The sequence below is a fragment of the Trichechus manatus genome, unplaced genomic scaffold, assembly GCF_000243295.1.
Source record: "Trichechus manatus latirostris isolate Lorelei unplaced genomic scaffold, TriManLat1.0 scaffold00010, whole genome shotgun sequence".
NCBI classification, from domain to species: domain Eukaryota; kingdom Metazoa; phylum Chordata; class Mammalia; order Sirenia; family Trichechidae; genus Trichechus; species Trichechus manatus.
The window spans coordinates 12,296,525-12,317,060 of NW_004443946.1; the positions used below are offsets into that span (position 1 = coordinate 12,296,525).

Consider the following 20,536-nt stretch of genomic DNA (forward strand, 5'->3'; position numbering starts at 1 on the left):
CCGCGGCTTGCACCGGGTAAGCGCGGCACTTGGGCTGAGGGCGGGCGGGTGAGCGACGCGGGCCTGCGCAGCGGCGGCGCGGCCAGGCCTGGGGCCTGTAAACAAGCCGGGCGTCTGCCCGGGCGCTCCCGGGAGGAGACGCGACAACTCCACCCCCTGGCCGGCCTCCTACCCGGAGCCAGGCGGCGGGCGACGAGGGGTTAACGCTCCGCGAGGGCGGTGGCGGGGCGGCGGGGGCGGGGTGTTTGTGGCGGCGGCGCGGAGAGGGGGCGCGACCCTCCCACGGCCCGGGCGGGGTGTTTGTGGCGGCGAGGCGGGCGGGGGCCGCGGGCCGGCCTGGCCCTAGAGCGGCGGGCGGAACTTTTCCCGAGCGAGGAGGGGGCCTCGCCTCTGCCGGCGCTCCCACCTACCCGGCCGCGCCGCCCTGGGCACCAACCCTTGGGAGGGAGGCTGGGAGGAAGAAAAAGAGGCGCCCTTTGGACCGGACTAGCCATCGAAACACCAAATTCTGGAGAATTTGCTTCAGGCTTTATAGGGGGCAGGGCTGGGAGTGAGGCTCCTTCAGAACTCAAGTCGTGACGCCTCCAATTCATTCATATTAAGGCAAGGAAACAAATCCATTGAAGTAAATTATACGGATTTCTCCTCATCTTTCTAATCGTGGAAATTGTTTGGGTAAAAGTTCTCGGTGTTAGAGTTTGGTTAAGGTATGGTTCTGTTCCGCTTGTAGATATTAAATAAACTTGCAGCCTTTTCTTGAAAGACAGCTGGCTCTGGAGAGCCTTCTACCAACCGCAGTTTTAGATACCTTTTGAAAATTTCATCACCTGAGGTATTTTCATTCTCTGTTCTCCAGCACCACATGGTACTTACAAATCCGCAAAGTTCGTGCTTCAGTTGTCCAAGGCAAGAAATCTATGCGCCGCCCCCCGCCCTGAGCCCCACGTTTTCTGCTAATTGGAATAATGAGCAGACTGTGTTCTAAGAAGTTATTGAAAGAGTATGGGAGGTGTAAAAATCTGTGGGAGATACGTATTATTTTTCCAGAATAAGTGATTTTGAGATTATTGAACAAGATTAATTTTTTTTTTAATTGTTCTGGGGAAAAAGTCTTAAATTTTTCAGACTTGCACGTTATGATTTTAAACACAGCCATGTTTTAAATGCAGAGAGCGCTGAGGAGGCAGAGAATTTATTTAAACAGTACTCTGCTGAGCCTTAGGGGATTCAGAACTCTCAGGAGTTCAGCTGGCAGGGCTTGGTCCCTAACTCCCCTTTTAACTGGAACAACTTCATTTTTATACTTTTACCTTTTTACATATTGGGTTTCTTCCAAAGATTGTATTTCTATAACTCTTTACAGATGAGAAAATAAGACTAAGGAGATAGTGACCACCCTCTCAAACTCTTCTCCCCCCTTCCCTCTCCCCTCCCCCAGTTTTCTAACCTTGGATGTTAATTACTTAATGTTTCCTTTGCCAATAAGTAATTTGAAACACAAAGTAACGTTTGTTGCATGAAATTATAGTTCTTTTCTTAAGTGTAACTCATATATCTGGTTAAACATTCAATCATGTTGGAATGATTAGTTTTAACCTGCAAGTTTACAGCAAATACCACATTATTAAAATTATAATGAACTGCACATGGAAGTTGCTTAAGATGTTTTTTATTTGATAAACATTTTCCACATCAGTGAAGTAATTATATTATGTGGAGATGTATACTAAGACTGATAGTTTGAAGTTAGCTACTTTAATATGTATGATGATTGAGTGCTGGAGTCATCAAAATTGCTTTTTACATGGATTGTATCTTTTTATATTTAATATGAAGGGCTGAAGTGATGACCATACTTACAGTATGACCTGTTGAAGGGAACACTTTACTAGGAGACAAGAATTGTTTAGTCATGGCTGTGCTCCAAAATAATCTGTGTCTGTGGACAAGTCCTTTAACCTTTTGAGTCTCAACTTCCAAAAACCCTAAAGTGAAAGAGGTAGATTATTTTATCAAATGTTAAATTTTTTATTCTCTTATCAACATTGTGGAGCCCTGGTGGCACAGTGGTTAAAAGCTCAGCTGCTAATGAAAAGGTCAGCAGTTGAAATCCACCAGCTGCTCCTTGGAAACCCTGTGGGGCAGTTCTACTCTGTCCTGTAGGGTCACTATGAGTTGGAATCGACTCGACCGCAATGGGTTTGGTTTTGGTGTTTTTTTTGTTTTTTTTTTTGGTATCAACATTGTGTGTCTGACATTCAATATACCGTGACCAAATGCCTGATAGGCACTTAGATGCTTCAGCATTCTAAAGCTGATTTTCTTTGTAGGTTGTGTTTTATTTAAAAGAACTTTAAGTTGTTCTTTGTTCTTTAGAAAAGATACGCCAGTAGATAAGACTTTATTGATTTTTCTGTTGAGATTGGGAAGAAACTCTTGGGAGGAAGGAGGACAGAGATGTCAAGGGACAAAGGATAGTTAAGACTACAGGTTTGAACAAGTGCTCTACCCTGGGTAGTTTGATGTGAAGGACATTATAAGAGTTTTGCTGACAGCTCAAGCTGGGTCTTGCTTATCTTGACTTGTTAAACCTTCATTTGAAAATTTATTCCTAATGCCTATTTTTTCCCCCAAAGAAATCTATAGCAACATCATTATGTCACATAGTAAATATTGCTAAGTAGTTAGTAAAAACCTACAGTCTTTGCGTTTGTTCAGATTAAATCTAGACTTTATTATAGTGGTTAAGAATGTGTAGTTGATTCTGGCTTAACTACGAATGCTTGTTTATTTTAAAATTATAAACTAGAGACATATGTCCAGCTGGAGCTTATCTCTGAAATGCTCACCCATGAGATCTGGATTAATTTTTTAAATTGTAAATTTATGATCATGAATTACAAAGTGATATTTTGATGATTTTCCCCCAAATGATTAACTTTTGCCTGGGCACTAGACTCTGTGTGGTACTCTTGACTATTTTTATCCTTAATCAAATCAGAATAAGGAGATGCCATGTAAGAAAATCAGCCCAAGCATAGTATTATAAAAGTTAAGCAAGAAGATAAAACCAGGCGTGGCCCTGTGATATATATGGGCCTTGAAAGAGGTGGAGGGCTTGTGAGGCAACTAGGTAAAAGTTGTGTCTTCCCAAACCTTGGGTAGTAATTTTAATATTGGTGACAAATTTTTTTAAATTGAGTTGCTTCATTTATTATTTCACTTTTAGCCTGGAAGTGTATATACTAAGCTCTTGGAATTGCCACCTGGGATTATTGATTTATAACCACCCTTATATGAAACAAGCTTGGGTTAACCCATATCAAACATCGAAAAGTTGTTTGTCTATATTCTTAATTCCTTTGCTCTTTCTAATGTCTAGTGCACTCCATATTACACAAATAACAATTTTATACTTTATTATGAGCCTCCAGAATATATTCTGTAATGATTTTGACCTTTGCATGTTTTAGTTATCTGTGTATTAACCTAGATAATCTTTTTACCTTCTCTTTTGTTGAGGCAGGTAGGAGGAGCTAGAGAGAGTAAATGATTAAAAGAGGTGAGCTTCTGTGTATTTTTATTTAAAATGAAATAGACTTTAGAATTTTGTAACAAACTGGGGGAAAAAACAAAACGAAACTTGTTGCCATCGAGTTGATTCCGACTCATAGCAACTCTATAGGACAGAGTAGAACTGCCCCATAAGGTTCCCAAGGAGCAGCTGGTGGATTCTAACTGCTGACCTTTTGGTTAGCAGCCAAATGCTTAAAAACACTGCACCGCTGGGTATTAATGTTTATCAAAGAAACTGTTGATATTATGTTTATAAAATTAAAGGTGTTTTTAAACATTCCTTGAATAAATACGTGATAAAGGAGGGAGGGGGCTTGAGTTTTTATAACTCCTAATATGTTTATCAGGGATCCATTGATCAAATTTATATAGTATTCATATTTAGGATCTGGATTAAAAGTCATTAGAGTTTTTATGGCTGTAGTGATTTCAGTTAAAATCCTATGAGTCTGAACTACTAGACACAGAAGAAAGTGAATTATAAGAGCCATTATTTACTGAGCATTTATTTGTGCCAGGCTTTAATTTTTCACTGCAACCCTGTAAAGTATAAGATGTTATCTCCATCTTACAAGTGAAGAAATATAGGATAAGAGAAGCTAAGTAACATGCTTGGAATTGGATATGTGTAGATACAACAGTATTCTCAAAATATTCCTGAGTGGATTTTTCCCATTTAGACAAGCTGAATATTTAACACTCTAAATCATAGGTTCCTAGAGGTAAAAGAGACGTTGTAATTTTATGTAGTTAAATCTTCCAAATGCAAGAGTTCCTTCTAAAATATTCAGAAGAGAGTTAAGAAATTCATTTTCTAATTTCAAAAATTTCAGAAACTTAGTTAAAATTTTCCTGACTTCAACTATCATTGTTCAGATTGAGGAATGAGTCAATATGAATTCTCAAATGGTTGATATCCTTGAGGAGGGGTAAAGGGAAATGTGTCTCAGTAGATAGAACCACATTAAGGTTCAGAGAGAAAGTGGTAAAACTAGCCCTTGAAAGTCAGATAGGACTGAGTTTGAATCCCTGTTCTCCCACTTCCTAGTGGGATCATCTTGGGCAAACTATTTGATTTCTCTAAGCTTCAGTTTTCTTTGTCAGATGGAAATGCGGTTTTCATGAGATTATCTAGGTGATTAAATGAGATAATAATATGTAAAGCATTTGACATATTTTCTACCATGAAGAAAGTGTCAAATAAATGGTAGCTGCTATTATTATTATTGGGCATTTACAGTCTTGGATATTTGGGAGAATAAAGACTTAATGGATATGAGAGGGTGGTCTTTTGAGTATCATTTTTATGGTGAGCCTGGAAACCAAACAGGAAGAGATTGAGTAGAGACTGTAGAAGAGGTTGTAAAGGCTGTGGATATATGAAAAACCAAACCCATTGCCATCCAGTCTATTTCAGCTCATAATGACCGTACAGGACAGAGTAGTGCCCCATAGGGTTTCCAAGGCTGTAAATGTTCACAGAAGCAGACTGCCACATCTTTCTCCCACGGAGCGGCTGGTGGGTTTGAACTGCCACCCTATCTGTTAGCAGCTAAGCACTTAACCACTGCGCCACCAGGGTTCCTTGTGGATATATAGAGCTTGTTTATTATGCTTTCATATGAATGGACTGAAGCTAAGGGGTAATAGAAGAAAGAGAATGTTGAGTATAAGATAGATTTATTTGGCTATATGAGGCTGGAAAGAAGCCATGGGTTTGGAGTTAATGATCAGGTGGGAGTAGTTGGATAAATCGAGGATAAAGAGTGAAGATAATAAAGCAAAGGTGAATGTTCAGACTAGAATGATCAGTGAGGAAGGACAAGGTTGATATTTTGAAGAATCACAGTTCATGATTAGAAATGGGCAAGAAGATACCATTGCTACAGGAGAAGATGGGAGAGAGAGTAAGGAAACTGAATTATTCTGATTAACTGAGTCCTTCCTGTTTTTTAAAAAAGCATACGTATATATGTGGAGCCTTCATAAAAGACATTAAGGTGAAAATGTCTTGTTACCTCAAACCTAAACTATGGTATTAGCACCCTAACTGGTCCCTTTCCTACTAGCATTTTGTACTGCATATCCCTCCGTCGTTCTATAAACCATCACAAGATTCTACCTAAAATACTGTTTTCATAGTATTATTTCTCTGCTCAATATACTTCAGTGACTCCCTTTTGCCTCTAGAATAAAGTTGATAATTTTTGGTTTGACTGTTGACATTTTCCATGGTAGGACTTCAGTACTGGTATACGTCTGTCAAGCTGGTATACTTACCATCTCTGGAACACCTCCTGTACTTTTCTCTCCATGGATTTTTGTTTGTGCTAATTCGCAGCCTGGAATTCTTGTTCTACCTTCTGCAGCTTTTGTTTTCTGTTTGTATCAAAGCTCATTTCTAATATTTCCTCTTCCACAAAGCCTTCTCTAACCCCCAGAGAGTTTCATCTCTCCTTTCTTTGAGCTTCTATAGCAATGTTAGTGTCTATGGCTTTAATTGTATATTTTGCTTCTAGGTATTTGTGTTTTAATTAATTATATCGTATGTTCATTTAATTATAAACTTCTGAAGGGGAAAATACAATAACTTTTTTATTATACCCAAAGCCTAGCACAGTGCCTTGTGGATAGTGAGCACTTGGATATTTGGTAAATATTAGACAAAATCTGTTTGGGATTGGAAATGATTGCTATAGGAGGTAGTGGAAGTAGTTATGAGCTTTCTGGTAGTAGATATTTTGACTTCCTATATGTTGGAGCCTTGGTGACACTGTAATTAACAGTTTGGCTGTAACCAAAAGGTCAGCAGTTCGAATCCACCAAGCTGCTCCTTGGAAATCCTATGGGGTGGTTCTACTCTGTCTTATAGGGTTACTATGAGTTGCTTCAACTCAGCAGCAAAGGGTTTGGTTTTTTTGGTTCCTGTATGTTGTTTTAGCTAAAACGTTTAGCTATTTAAAGTGTTAAGATTATACAAATTGGAAGTGTGGCAGAGTGCTTATGTTGTTATAAAAAAGTAGGTTGACCAATTTGGACCTTAAGGTTTAATTTTAATTTTCTACATTTTGGCTTTGAGGTTTAACAGGACATTCATAATTATGCATATCTTTTCAGAGTTTTACATTTGCAGATGTTATTATGAACTGGGCATCCTTTCAACCGGAAAGGATTTGTGGAAACACAGGAATTAGACAATGCCTTAGTTAAAGAAGATAAATATCAACTAGTTTAATGTGAACCAAAAAAATGTCTAATACGTGAATAGTCTGTGTTCGTATAAAACTCTTAGCTAAACTTTAATCTTATGAAAGGTTTAAAACACTCCTGTGAGATAGATGGAAGCCCTGGTGGCACAATGGATAAAACGCTTGGGTGCTAACCGAAAGGTTGGTGGTTCGACCCCACCAGCCTCTCCATGAGAAAAAAATGTGGCGGTCCACTTCTGTAAAGATTACAGCCTTGGAAACACTATGGGGCAGTTCTGCTCTGTCCTGTTGGGTCACTATGGGTTGGAATTGACTCGACAGCGATGAGTTTGATTTGGTTTATGAGATAGATAAGGAGCCTGGGTGGCACACTTAAGTGCCAGGCTGTTAACCCAAAGGGCAGTGATTTGAACTCACCCAGAGGAAGAGATCTGGCCATCTGCTTCCATAAAGATAAAACAGAAACCTTTGCCGTTAAGTCGGTTCTGACTCACAGTGACCCTATAGGACAGAGTAGAACTGCCCCATAGGGTTTCCAAGCCTGTAATCTTTCCAAAGCAGACTGCCTCCTCTTTCTCCAGTGGAGCAGCTAGTGGGTTCAAACTGTTGACCTTTTGGTTAGCAGCGAAGCTGCTTAACCACTACACCAGGATTCCTCCTATAAAGGTTATAGCCTAGAAAACCCTGTGGGACAGTTCTACTCTCACATAGGGTCACTGAGTCGAAATTGGCTTGAGGGCACCAACGAACAACATAAAATAGATACTTTTATAACTTGTATCTTAACAGATGAGGAAATTGAGACAGAGAGGTTAAGTTAACTTGCCCAAGGCTTCACAGCTAGTAACAGAGGAAGCTAATTAGGTGCTCTTGAACTTTTGAAAATAATTATGTATATGTATCACTGCAGTTGTGTTGCTACTGCTGAAATAAAGTCTGTGGGCAGTTGTGATGAGTCAGAAAATCTTTGTATATGAAGGATATGAATACAGTTTCATTATACCCAGAGTGAACCTTGTCATTGAGTTGAAATCTGAGGTGGAAGTGTACACTAAATTTGAAAAACACATCATCATGTGTCAGTGTCAGCTCCCTTTGGAATTTTTCACCAAGAATAACTATGAAGTTTTTTAATATAAAAAAGCATGTAAGATATAGCTATATATGATTAATTCCACAGTTTTGTCTTATGGCCTGCTTTATTCATGTCCGCTACTTTGGAACCCATAGTGCACATTATTTCATCAGTCCATTTTTTTCAAATGAAGTTTTTAGTAAATTTAATAACATAGTTTTAAATTTGAGCTACCTAATTGGGCTTACAATAAAATGACGTTATAAATGGAACATTTTACTGCTAAAATTTATTGAAAATAAATGCCTTGAGAGTAGGGACCTAGTTTCATTCATTTTAAATAGGTGTTCCACATATGATTATTTAATCTTTGTAATCTCCCTGCTCATTTTCTGATGAACACATGACAGAAAATTGAACGTGAGCTGGAAATGTAAGTATAATTCAGTTTAAATTTAGGCTGGTGCTTTGTATTCACCTGTAATATGACTGTCTCAGGGACATAGATAGACAGGGTTTATTTTCTTTTTTTGTCATGCTTTATGTGGCTTAATTATTTTATTTAAAGATCATCCAAGAACTGAGTGTTGTACAGTTTCAAAGAATAAGAACATAGTTTGTTACCAACTTTGAATGTCTTGGCTTCTGAGCACTGCTTCCTTTCTTTAGCATGAGTGGTAGAAAATTGCATCAGATTTGTGTTATGTTTATAGAGGATGGAGTTTGCCTACCTTTGTAACTAAAATTCAGAAACAAAAATATTAATGATGAAGAAAAGCAAGGAATGGATATATATTTAGTTTTTATTTTTGTTTTTGCAAACAGTATCAAAATTTACCGGGCTTTAGAAAAACATTTTTTCAGTATACCATCATGCTTCAAAATATAAAAATAGATAGTAAATAAAATTTTCACTTTTTGTAATGCAGTAGAATATTATCCTTGGTGAGAGTTTGTAAGCCTGTTTGGATATCGAGGGACCAGTCTTAGAAGTGGCAGATTTTGTTAGGTGGTCAACCCACACTCTGTGTTATTCCATATCTGTCATCTTCATTTTTCTCTGTTGGCATAAATGCTTCCTGATACTATAAGCAGTAATTAGTCAGCTATCTAGTGTGTTCTTGTACTGGTTAGCTACAGTCAGTAGAATAAGGAGCTTCTTAGGAGCCCTGGTGTTGCAGTGGTTAAGCATTCGGCTGCTAACCAAAAAGTCAGCAGTTTGAATCCACCAGCTGCTTCTTGGAAACCCTATGGGGCAGTTCTACTCTGTCCTGTAGGGTTGCTGTAAGTCAGAATCAACTTGATGACAATGGATTTGGTTTTGTTTTTTTTTAAGTGCAAATGGGATTGTTAATTTTTTTTTTCTTGCAGATAGGTTGTTTATTTTTATTGTGAAAATATACATGCCAAATGGATTGTTAATCTCATATACAGTAAAACTCCAAGATTAAGTTAAAGACATTTTTGTCTAAAATACATTAAAAGTGGATTTCCCATTTCTCAGAAATTATTTCTCTTTTCTATCTCAATTACCTTATACTTTGCTTCTCACATAGAAAATACTTCAAAAAATGTATCCATCCATGAATGTTGAATGAATGAGCAGATAAAGAAGTAGCTCAGGGAAAGAAAATGTATGGGCTCTAATGTAGTTGTGATGACATTTTTTCTCGTTTGTTCCCTCCAATATATCTTATGTGGCATTTTTTAATAATGGAGAGTGTGTCTCTAATGATGTTGAAAAATTAATGACCGATAATCTAAAAATCAAGTTTTTGACTGGATTAAGCCTGATCAGTGCAGGTTTGCTTTAGGGTCCAATATTTTCATATTAGAAATCAATTGTGATATTTCTGTAGAAAGAAAAAAAATAGAACTATGTATTCTAGAGACTAAACGAAATAGGAATGATAGGATATAGTTTGTTTGCAGGTCAACTTCTGTGGAAATAACTTCTGGGTAGAAAAGAATCTGTCGGTTTGTCATACTGTGGTGGCTTGTGTGTTGCTGTGATGCCCATATAGAAAATAAGAATGGCCAGAGAGGAAGAAGGAAAATCAGGACAATTTAGTGAAAGGTAAAGGAGGAAACTGTTTCAAGGAGGAGAAGGCGTCAGTAGTGTGAAGTACTCCTGAGAGATTAAGCTAAAGATTGAAACTTGTCCATTGGATTTATCCAGAAAGAGATCATGGGTTACAGTGGGAGGAGCAATCAGTAGAATGGTCAGAGTGGAAACCACATTGTGTAGGTTGAAGATAGAGTGGAAGATGAGGAAGTTCAGAGAGTGAACTGCTGGTTTAAGATGTTTGTAAAGTCGGAGGGGAAAGGGTAATAGCCAGAGAGACATGTGCAGTCAAGGAGGCTTTTTGGTTTTTCTTTTAAAGATGGGAGATAATTGAACATGGTCAGCTGTGATGGTAAGAAAAAAGTCAAAGTACAGGAAAGAGGGGATAGGTAATATATAGAGTGAGATCCTGATGAAGCAGGAGAATGGAGCCAAACAAAAAAAAACAAACCCGTTGGCTTCAAATTCATTCCGACTCATAATGACTCCTGTAGGACAGCGTAGAACTGCCCCATGAGGTTTCCAAGTCTGTGGATCTTTATGGAAGCAGATTGCCATATCTTTCTCCTGTAGAACGCTGGTGGGTTCAAACCACCGACCTTTCGGTTAGCAGCCAAGTGCTTAACTACTGTGCTACCTGGGCTCCTCAAAATGGAGCCAAAGGTGGAATAATTAGTCTTAGTTAAGTGAAGAAAAGAAAATAAATATGTAATATTAAATATTTAAATAATTTTTTTTGTCAGTTTAAATTAGGCATCTCACCTAATCTCTTGCCTCTGTTAACTAATAGTGATAAATTATCTTTAAAATGATGCATGCTGGAATAATAATACTGCTCAAGGTTTTTAAGTATGTTTGGTACTTTGTAGTAGGAGCCTGCTCCCGACCTCAAAACAGAACCAAAAACCTTTGCCTTAAAGGTCTGGTCCCAGGCTTCTGTCCAGAGGTGAGATGGGAAGGCAGAGAGAGTTAGGAGCTGGTTAAATGTTCGTGGGGAATCGGGCGGAGGGGAGGAGTGTGCTGTCGCAGAATGGGGTGAGCGGTTGGGGTCTCATAACAATGTGTGTTAAAAAAAAAAAAAAAATTCTGTATGAGAGACTAAGAAATAAAAGAATGTTTTATCCTTGCCTAAAAAAAAAAAAGAAGAGGTCTAGTCCCAGTGTCTGTCTGCTTAGTCTTTAAGGTCTTTACGTTTATATGTAATTCAAATTGAAGGCTGTAGTCATTGATCTTCATCAGTAAGTGTTTCAAGTCATCTTCGTTTTCGGCGCACTGAGTTGTGCCATCTGTATATCACATTTTATTCATCTTTTCCAGCAGGGACATTTCATATGTGTAAAAATATTTAGAATCCCCAGGTATTTTGTGTGTGAACGAAACTTTTGCCATCTTAAACATTTAATAAATTGTATTTGTCCCTTCTTTCAACTTGAATATACAAGGTTATTAGCAATGCTCTGAGTCTGAGGGGTTTTGTGTGTTTTAAGCAAAGGGAAAAAGGAATGGATTGGCTAAGGAAATCAGTTAACTGTTTTCTGGGTCAGTCAGAGTCTGAATTCTCAAATATGCAGGGATTAAAAAATAGCAAACCAGGAATTGAATCTGCTTCTCAATCTGTAGATAAATTATCCAAAAATGAAAAAATTGATATACTTAGCAGATGAGGCAAGTTGAGATTGTAAATACTAGAACATTCTTAGAAAATTTTAAAAACAAAATAGCTCTATGGCTATTTTCAACATTTTTTTCAGTGTTTTGCTCGTACTGTAAAAAACCCATTGCTGTCCGAGTCGATTCCGACTCATAGTGATCCTGTAGGACAAAGTACGCTGCACCCATAGGGTTTCCAAGGCTGTAAATCTTTACGGGAGGAGAATGCTACATCTTTCTCCCGAAGAGCAGCTGGTGGGTTCGAGCCACCGACCTTTCAATTAGCAGCCGAGCACTTAACCACTGTGCCACCAGGGCTCCTCATCATACTGTAATAGTGAAAATAGGTCAGTATCTAATTTCTACAGTTACTTGAACCCCCCAGTTAAATTTAGTTCAGACATCATTCAGGCAATTATATACTTATAAAATTAACTTTTAAAAAAACTGTGTAATACATACCTTTGTAGAAATTGAAGAAGACCAGCTTATAGAGTGTATGATTCAGAGTATAGTGCACATCTAGAAGATGTTAATAGATAAAAAAATAGTAAAACAAGAAAGAAACATCAAAGGTGGCGAACTCTGTCTCACACATACTTTGTGAAACAAACTGCTGCTCATACCTGCGCAAATTGACTATGGTTTGGGTACTTGTAAATTTTTAGCTAATTTGGCAATAACTAATTTATTTTTTAATAATTTTTAGGTAGAAAAAGATGGTCTTTGTGTCATGGGTTTTATGGAATATTCTTTAGCATAGAAGAGCTTTATCTTTTAGTTTGATTGGTTCAGCTGGTTGATTTTGGTTTGCTTTTTGAAATTTTGTTTTTAAAGTTGTAATTAGGGCATATTTAATTCAGTAACAGTTCATTTGCATTAAAATTCATTTAGGTGAAGTTTAGTTGGAGGAAGTGAAGTAAATAATTGAAGCTATAAGATGAAAAAGTATTTGGCAGCTGAGAGATTTCCAGGTAACTTTTTAAAAAATCTTTTAAAAACTGTTGTAGCATAAATATTTTCCATATTGCTATGCAGAATCCATAGTCATTGTTTAAATCTTTTTATGTAAAGTATAGATACAGCAAACCATATAAAAAAACAGTAGTTTTCAACAGCTTTATTGAGATATAATTCCTGTAGTATAAAATTAACCCATTTAAGGTTTAAAGTTCAGTCGTTCTTAGTATAGTCATAGAATTGTGCAACTATCACTACAATTTAATTTTAGAACATTTTCATCATCCCAAAAAAGAAAACCCATACCCATTAGCAGTCACTCCACATCCCCTTTTCCCTCTGTTCCTGGAAACCACTAATCTACTTGCTGTCTCCTATTCTAGACATTTCATATAAATGGAATCCAGATAACTTTTTTTTTTAACCTTTAAAAAATTTAGAAAATGTATTATAGTAATACATATAAAACAGAAAGTTTTCCATTTAAACCTTTTTAAGTGTACAATTCACTGACATTAATTACTTTCACCATGCTGTGCTACCATCACCACTGTCCATTCCAAAAGTTTTACATCACCTCAAACAGAAACTCAGTGCTACTTCAGTAATAACTCCCACTCCCTTCTTCCTCCAGTCCTTGGTAACCACTAGTAAGCTTTTGACTCTGGGTACTTGCCTATTCTAGATGTCATATAAGTGGGATCATACAATATTTGTCCTTTTGTGTCTGACTTACTTCACCCAGCGTAATGTTTTCAAGGTTCATCCATGTCATAGCATGTATCAGAATTTCATTTCTCTTTATGGTTGAATAATAATCCATTGTGTGTGTCTCACATTTTGTTTATCCATTCATTTGTTGATGGATACTTGGGTTATTTCCACCTTTTGGTTATTGTGAATAATGCTACAGTGAACATTGATGTAGCCATTTCTGTTAGAGTCCCTGCTTTCAAGTCTCTTGAGTATAGACCCTAGGAGTAGAGTAGAACTTGCTGAGTCGTATGGTAATTCTGTGTTTAACTTTCTGAGGACGTAGCAGTTGCACCATTTCACATTCCCACCAGCAATGCGTTAGGGTTCCAGTTTCTCCATATTTTAGCCAACGTTTGTTAGTTTCCATTTTTCTGATAATAGCTATACTAATCGGTGTGGAGTGGTATCTCCTTGTGGTTTTGATTTGCATTTCCCTAATAACTAATGAGGAGCCCTGGTGGTGCAGTGGTTAAGTGTTTGGCTGCCAACCAAAAGGTCAGTGGTTCTATAAAGATTATAGCCTTGAAAACCCTATGAGGCAGTTCTACTCTGACCTCTAGGGTCAGCAATGGGTTGAATGACCAGTGATCTTGAGCATCTTTTCATGTGCTTGTTGGGCATTTGTATATCTTCTTTGGATAAATGTCTGTTCAAATCCTTTGCCTGTTTTTTAATTGGATTTAATTGAGTTTGTTGTTGGGTTGTAGGAGTTCTTTATATATTTTGGATATTAAACCCTTATAAGATATATGGCTCCCAAATAACTTTCACCCATTTTGTAGTTTGCCTCTTCACTTTGTTGATAAAGTCCTTTAATGTTCAAAATTTTTTCATTTTGATGAAGTCCAGTTTATTTTTTCTTTCGTTGCTCATGCTTTTTGTGTCAAATCTAAGAATCTGTTGTGAAAAACAAGATCTTAAGGTTTTACCCCTACGTTTTTTGTAAGAGCTTTTTATTTTAGTTCTTCTATTTAGTTCATTGGTCCAATTTGAGTTAATTTTCATATATGGTGTGAAATATTGGTCCAACCTCATTCTTTTGCATAGAAAGATCCAGTTTCCCAGGACTATTTATTGAAGAGACTATTCTTTGCCATTGAATGAACTTGGCATTCTTACCAAAAATCAGTTGTTCCTAGATGTATGAATTTATTTCTGAACTCTCAATTCTATTCCATTGGTCTATCCTTATACCAGTACAAAACTGCTTCGATTACTGTAGCATTGTGTTGTGGTTCATTGTCATTGAGTCAACTCCAACTCATGGTGACCTTATGTATAACAGAACAAAACATTGCCTGGTCCTGTGCCATGTTCATGGTCATTGGTATGTTTGAGTCCTTGTTGCAGCTATTGTGTTAATCAGTCTCATTGAAGATTTCCCTCAGTTTTGCTGACCCTCTGCCAAATATTATGTCTTTTCTAGCAGTTGGTCTTTACTGATGATGTGTCCAAAGTAAGCAAGATGAAGTCATCCTTGCTTCTAAGGAGCATTCTGATTGAATTTCTTCTGAGACTAATTTGTTCATTCTTTTGGCAGTCCACGGTACATTCAGTATTGTTTGCACATACCACAATTTGAATACATCTATTTTTCCTCTGCCTTCTTTTTTCATTGTCCAGCTTTCGCATGTATATGAGCCTATTGAAAAGACCATGCCTTGGGTCAGGCGCACCTTAATTATCAAAGTGACATCTTTGCTTTTTAAAACTTAAAAGGTCTTCTACAGCAGATTTGCCCAATGCAATACATCATCTGATTTCTTGACTGCTGCTTCCATGGGCATTGAATATTGATCCAAGTAGAATGAAATCCGTAACAACTTCAATTTCTTCTTCATTTATCATGATGTTTATTGGTCCAGTTGTGAGGATGTTTGTTTTCTTCACGTTCATGTGTAATCTATGCTGAAGGCTTTGACCTTCATCAGTAAGTGCTTCAAGTCATCTTCATTTTTAGCAAGCAGAGTTGTGTCATCTGCAAGAAAATGGATTGACACAATAGCCACAACAGTAGGTTTAAAACATATCAAAGATCATGGAGATGGCACAAGACTGGACAGTGTTTTGTTCTGTTATACATTAAGGTCATCATGAGTCGGAGCAGACTCAACGGCAACTAACAACAACAATATGATCTAAGTATTTTTAGAAAATATGAGATTATACCAGAGAAACATTTGTTAAATGAGATTAAGCTCTAGATTTCTTAGAGCCTACATCTATGGACTATTGATGCATTTACTGTTGCTGGAGAATTTTCTTTTCTTTTTCTCCTTCCCCCTTCCTTCGTCCATTGCTTATAGGTTTTATGAAGAGAAAATTTATTTATTTTTTTAAATTTCTTCAGGTCGGTCATCTAATTTACTACACTTGTGTCTAATCTGTTGTTTAAGTCATCATTTGAGTTTAATATCAGCCACTTTTTTTTAATTTCTGAAAGTGGCATTTAGTTCTTTCCCAATCATCCTGGTAATTTTTTAATAGTTTCTCCTTTCTCATTTTTTATCCTGTTTTATTAAAGCTCATTAAATGTTTCATACATACTTATTTTATATTTTAACATTCATTAATTCCAGTATTTGACATCCTTGTTGTTAGTTGCTGCTGAGTCAGTTCTGGCTATGGCGACCCCATGTGTGCAGAGTAGAACTGCTCCATAGGATTTATTAATTATTTTTCTTAGTCTCTGTGTTATGTTTTAGGCAGTCCTCAGTGTTATTTTCCAGTTTACTAATTCTCACCTTGACTTTGTCCAGCTAGAGTTTTTGTGGCCTCATTTTTTTTTTTTTTTTTTTACCTTCGTTAAATGTTTTTCTCATGCCCAGATTTTTTTTTAATAGCCACTTATTCTGGTTTGATTTCTGCCTGTTTCTTATTCATTTTTTTCCCCTGCATGGCTGTTGTTCCTTTCTTTTAACTTTGGGAAAATCCTTAACAAACACATTTGAAGTTATTTTCAGATTTTTTTTCTTCTGGAGTGAATTCCTACAATTTTTAGGGGGTGAGGGGTGGGACAGGGGCCGTCCATCTTAGCTTAGTTTTCTTCATGTGTTTTGGAGTTTGGTTTTGCAGTCTCATGTTGAATTGAAGTTTTTTGTTTGTGTTATTTTCTTTCTTTTTATCCTTCTTATGCGATGTTTTTGCATGCGCCTCCATCTTGGCCGTGAGGTTCTCAGTCTGAAACCACATTTTATGTTGGAGGTTTGGTTCCCCTGATTTATTTTTTTCCCCACATCCCCTATACTTCTTTCTTTCTTTACTTTTTTTTGTCTTTCTGGTGAAAATATGGAGCCCTGGTGGTGTAGTGATTAAGAGCTTGGCTGCTAACCAAAAGGTCAGCAGTTCGAATCCACCAGCTGCTCCTTGGAAATCTATGGGGCAGTTCTCTGTCTTATAGGGTCGCTAGGAGTCAAAATCGACTCAGTGGCAACAGGTTTAGTTTTTTTTTTTTGTTTGTTTGATGAAAATACACACAACAAAACGTAAACTCCTTCAACAGTTTCTCCGTGTACAGTTAAATGCTATTGGTTACATTCTTCATATTGTGTCACCATTCTTACTGTCTCCACCCATATTGTTTCATCACCATTAACTTTTATTCTCTGTGCCCCTTAAAGTTCTCATCTGTGCTTTGGAGTTACTCTTGTCGATCAGATCTCATATAGGTAATTGTTTAAAAAAGAGCACGGTGTTCAAGGCTGATATTCTTTATTAATTGAGCTAAACTGTTGTTTAAAGAGATAACTTTGTGGGATAGTTTCGGTTCAGAGTTTAAAGATTATCTTAGGACAATAGATTTGGGGGTTCCCGTAGTCTCAGTGACTCCAGTAAGCCTGGTTTCCATAAGAATTTCATATTCTGATCTACATTTTTTTCTCCTTTTGATCAGGATCCATCTTTTGGGTCTTTGATCAAAACATTCAGTAAGGGTAGCTGGACACCAACCATTTCGTCTGCTCTCGTGACAAAAGAGGTAGTTAGACCTGCAGTCTATTTCCTTCTCTGATTTCTAGATCTCCTTCTTCCTACTGCTTCAGGCATATAGAGACCAATTGTACCTTAGGTAGCTGCTAGCAAGCTTTTAAGACCCAAAGTGCTATTTACTGAACTCAGAGGTAGAAGAGAAACTCTAAAAGCAATGTTAAGCCAAGTCACTGGATCAACCCACAAAGCCATGACCCTAAACCTTTGAACCAAGAGGTCCAATCCCATGTGGTGTTTAGTTGTACCTAAGTAATATCCACAAATGCAGCCCCCTTTTTGGGGGGGATGGGGGCAGCTGCTGTTGTAAAATTGTATATAACACTATATTTGCCTTTTCATCCTTTTTTCTGGTGTATAGCTTGGTGATGTCAGTTACATTAGTCACGTTTATGACCACTACCGTTAGTTGATGCCAGTTTTCCCATCACCATTGGCAAAAAGTCACAACTTCCCAGAGAACGGTTCCTTCTCTCCTTTGTCTCTCCTGTCCCTGGTAACCACTAGTAACCATTGGTCTCTGTATATTTACTCATTCTTGTCATTTCATATAAGTGAGACCATGCAATGTTTGTCCTTTTGTGATTGACTTACTTCACTTCACTTTGAAGTTCATCCATGTTGTAGCATGTTTTCCCTTGATTTGTGATGACGTTTTTATTCTTCATCTCTCATTTCACAGGCTGGGTTTTGTTTTATTTTCTTATGTAAATTGTTACTTAGTTTTCTTCTGTCTCTAGGATAAATCTTTCACATCATGTTCTTGAGTGCTTTTTAAAAATGAACATTCGTTGCTTTTTGTTTCAGAATTTTTGTGTGGTTCTATGAATTTTGTTTCTGTTTTCAATTTAAAGGGTAAAGTTTGCTCTGTTGTTTGCCCCCAAAATAGTGGGTCTAGATACTTCTTGGCTCTTTTCAGAGTACTTGGACGTCATTCCTATCCCTTGGGATTTAAACATGACTGGCTGATGATGTAGAATTATTTCAGTTATAATATTCACTTTTTTGAGAGAGAGGATTGGGAGCTGGTTCTGTTAGGCTGTTGTGGGTAAGAAATGTTGTCTCCATTGGTTTTCTCTTGATCCTTGTTGAAATTACTGCAGATTTCCATCTTCATCAATTTGAGGAATTTTCTTTCCCAGCAGGGGGACTTGATTGTTGAGTTTTATATAGGTTTCCGGTGGCTGCTGTAATAGATTATCACAAATGTAGTGGCTTAGAACAATATACATTTATTCTCTTAACAGTTCTGGAGGCCAGAAGTCCAAAATCTGTTTCCCTGGGCCAAAATCAAGGTGTTAGCAGGAACGTGCTCACTCCAGACACTTTAGGAGAGAATCACTTCCTTGCCTTTTCCAGCTTCTGGTGGCTCAGCATTCTTTGGCTTATGGCCTCATCTCTCTTCAGGGCCAGCATCTTCAGATCTCTCCCTGCTCAGTTTTCACATCACTTTTCTCCTCTGCGTATGTCAGATCTCCCTATGCTTCTCTCTTAAAAGGATACTTCTTATTGTATTTAGGGCCATCAGCGTCATTAATCCAGGATAATCTTCTCATCTCAAAGTCCTTAATTTAATCACATCTGCAAAGACCTTTTCTCCAAATAAGGTAACATTGACAGGTTCCAAGGACTGGGACCTGATATCTTTGGGCGCCATTATTCAGCTTACTACAGCTATCATTTTGTTTCTCTACTTTGGGATGCGGTGGCCACGTGAGTGAGAAATCAGGTTAGAATAAGGCCCTAGGAACTGTAGGCTGGCTGTTAGAATCGCAGGTATTTTCCTCATTCCAAATGATGCAAACTCAGATGTCCTTGCAGGAAAGTGGATGAAATGGGCTGGATGCAGTTAATAGGCAGTGGTGGGTGCTCTAGAGAATGCATGTTGCTGAAAGGGGCTAACAACATAAGTGAAGGTCAATTTAGGCTATGTGTTTGCAGTTGCTTTTTTTTTAAATGTCTGAATGTGAATGTTCCCGCTATTAACTTCCATCTATAGATTTTATTTTTCTGGTTTAGAGAAGTCTCCTCTTAGCAGAGTCCAAGACTATTAAGAAAGCCATGTCAGAAAAACAAAGGAAAAACTATTATTGTACCAGGGTGGGAAAGGGAGCTCCAAAGTGGGTTCAGTCTCTTTCAACCCTTCCTTTCAGCTCTAGTTTCGCTAAATTGGGAGATATTAGTGCAAGTCTTCAGATATTCTCCACAATTTTGTGTAATTATATTTATATATCTATAATTTTGCTTAATTATTCTGTAATATCTTCCAACACGATCTCTGTCTCTATCATTTAGATGGTACTGATAGATGTTCTGATATTTCATCTTGGTGACATTTTCTCCCTGTTTTGACTCTTTTTTTAAATTCATTTTGGTCACTTTGTAGAAGAGAAGTCTGTTAGCTATACTTGTGCCACCATCTTTCCTTGTTCTACTTTTAAGATACTTGTCAGTTAATTTAAATGTTTTTTTTTTTCCTTGTATTTTAACAGTGGTTATCAGAGGACTTAATCTTCTCTCATTTCTTTTACATAATGGGCTACATTATTTTAAGAATAATTCATAAAACAAATTTGATTTCATTTCTTTCTTACAAGTTGTTCTTTTTGTAGTAATTTTATATATCATCATCTTCAACTTTGTATTGAGAATGAGTATTTTTAAATGGGAATTTATCAGCATGATTTTAGACTACAGTATTAATTTAGTAATGATGTTTACCTAGATATTCCTAAAACTTTAGTCTTCTCACTTAATTTCTTGGAACAAGGTCATTGGCAAGTAATCAAGGTCATGTATTTATCAATGAGGAAAGCTAGGCATTAAGCAAAGAATTTGTCCAGCATCATATATTGGACAGGCATAACTTTTAACTTGTAATCTTATGAGAGGTATTTCCATTTTTTGATGTTTCATATTTGCTTTGCTCTTTATGATGATTCTAATCATCTTGATGATGATTCTAAGACGTGAAAGAAGTGTTGTCCTACTAATTGGATAATTGGACAATTTTCTAAGTTCTTTTACTTTATGTGTGTGTGTGTGTATTTTTTTCCTCTAAATGTAAATTAAAGAGTTAAACTAATGACAAGTCGTATAGAAATGAACTTAGTTTTAAAAACATGATGAATAGATGTTTGTGTGGCTGGAATTTTTTCTTGAATTTTTTTTCATACTGAGGGTATGGGTGGTATACTTTGAGTCCTTGTGTGTCCTAAAATGTCTTCTCTCTCCTCCACTCCCCACACATATATAATAGTT

At 37.1% G+C, this 20,536-nt stretch overlaps 1 protein-coding gene across 3 annotated transcripts in view; it reads left to right on the top strand.

The window, feature by feature from the left end:
* The first annotated feature begins 449 nt into the window (after positions 1-449).
* PPM1A (protein phosphatase, Mg2+/Mn2+ dependent 1A) overlaps positions 450-20,536 on the top strand; it is a 41,694-nt gene continuing 21,607 nt past the window's right edge. For 2 of the 3 annotated variants that reach the window (XM_023726256.1, XM_023726253.1), the window contains exon 1: positions 11,823-12,549. Coding sequence is in view for 1 of the 3 variants with exons in the window: in XM_023726253.1 (XP_023582021.1) it covers positions 12,516-12,549 (34 nt within the window). In the remaining 2 variants the exon portion in view is untranslated. Of the gene's footprint in view, positions 604-11,822; positions 12,550-20,536 lie in introns of those variants that run through there. The other variant, XM_012560078.2, reaches the window with a different exon arrangement.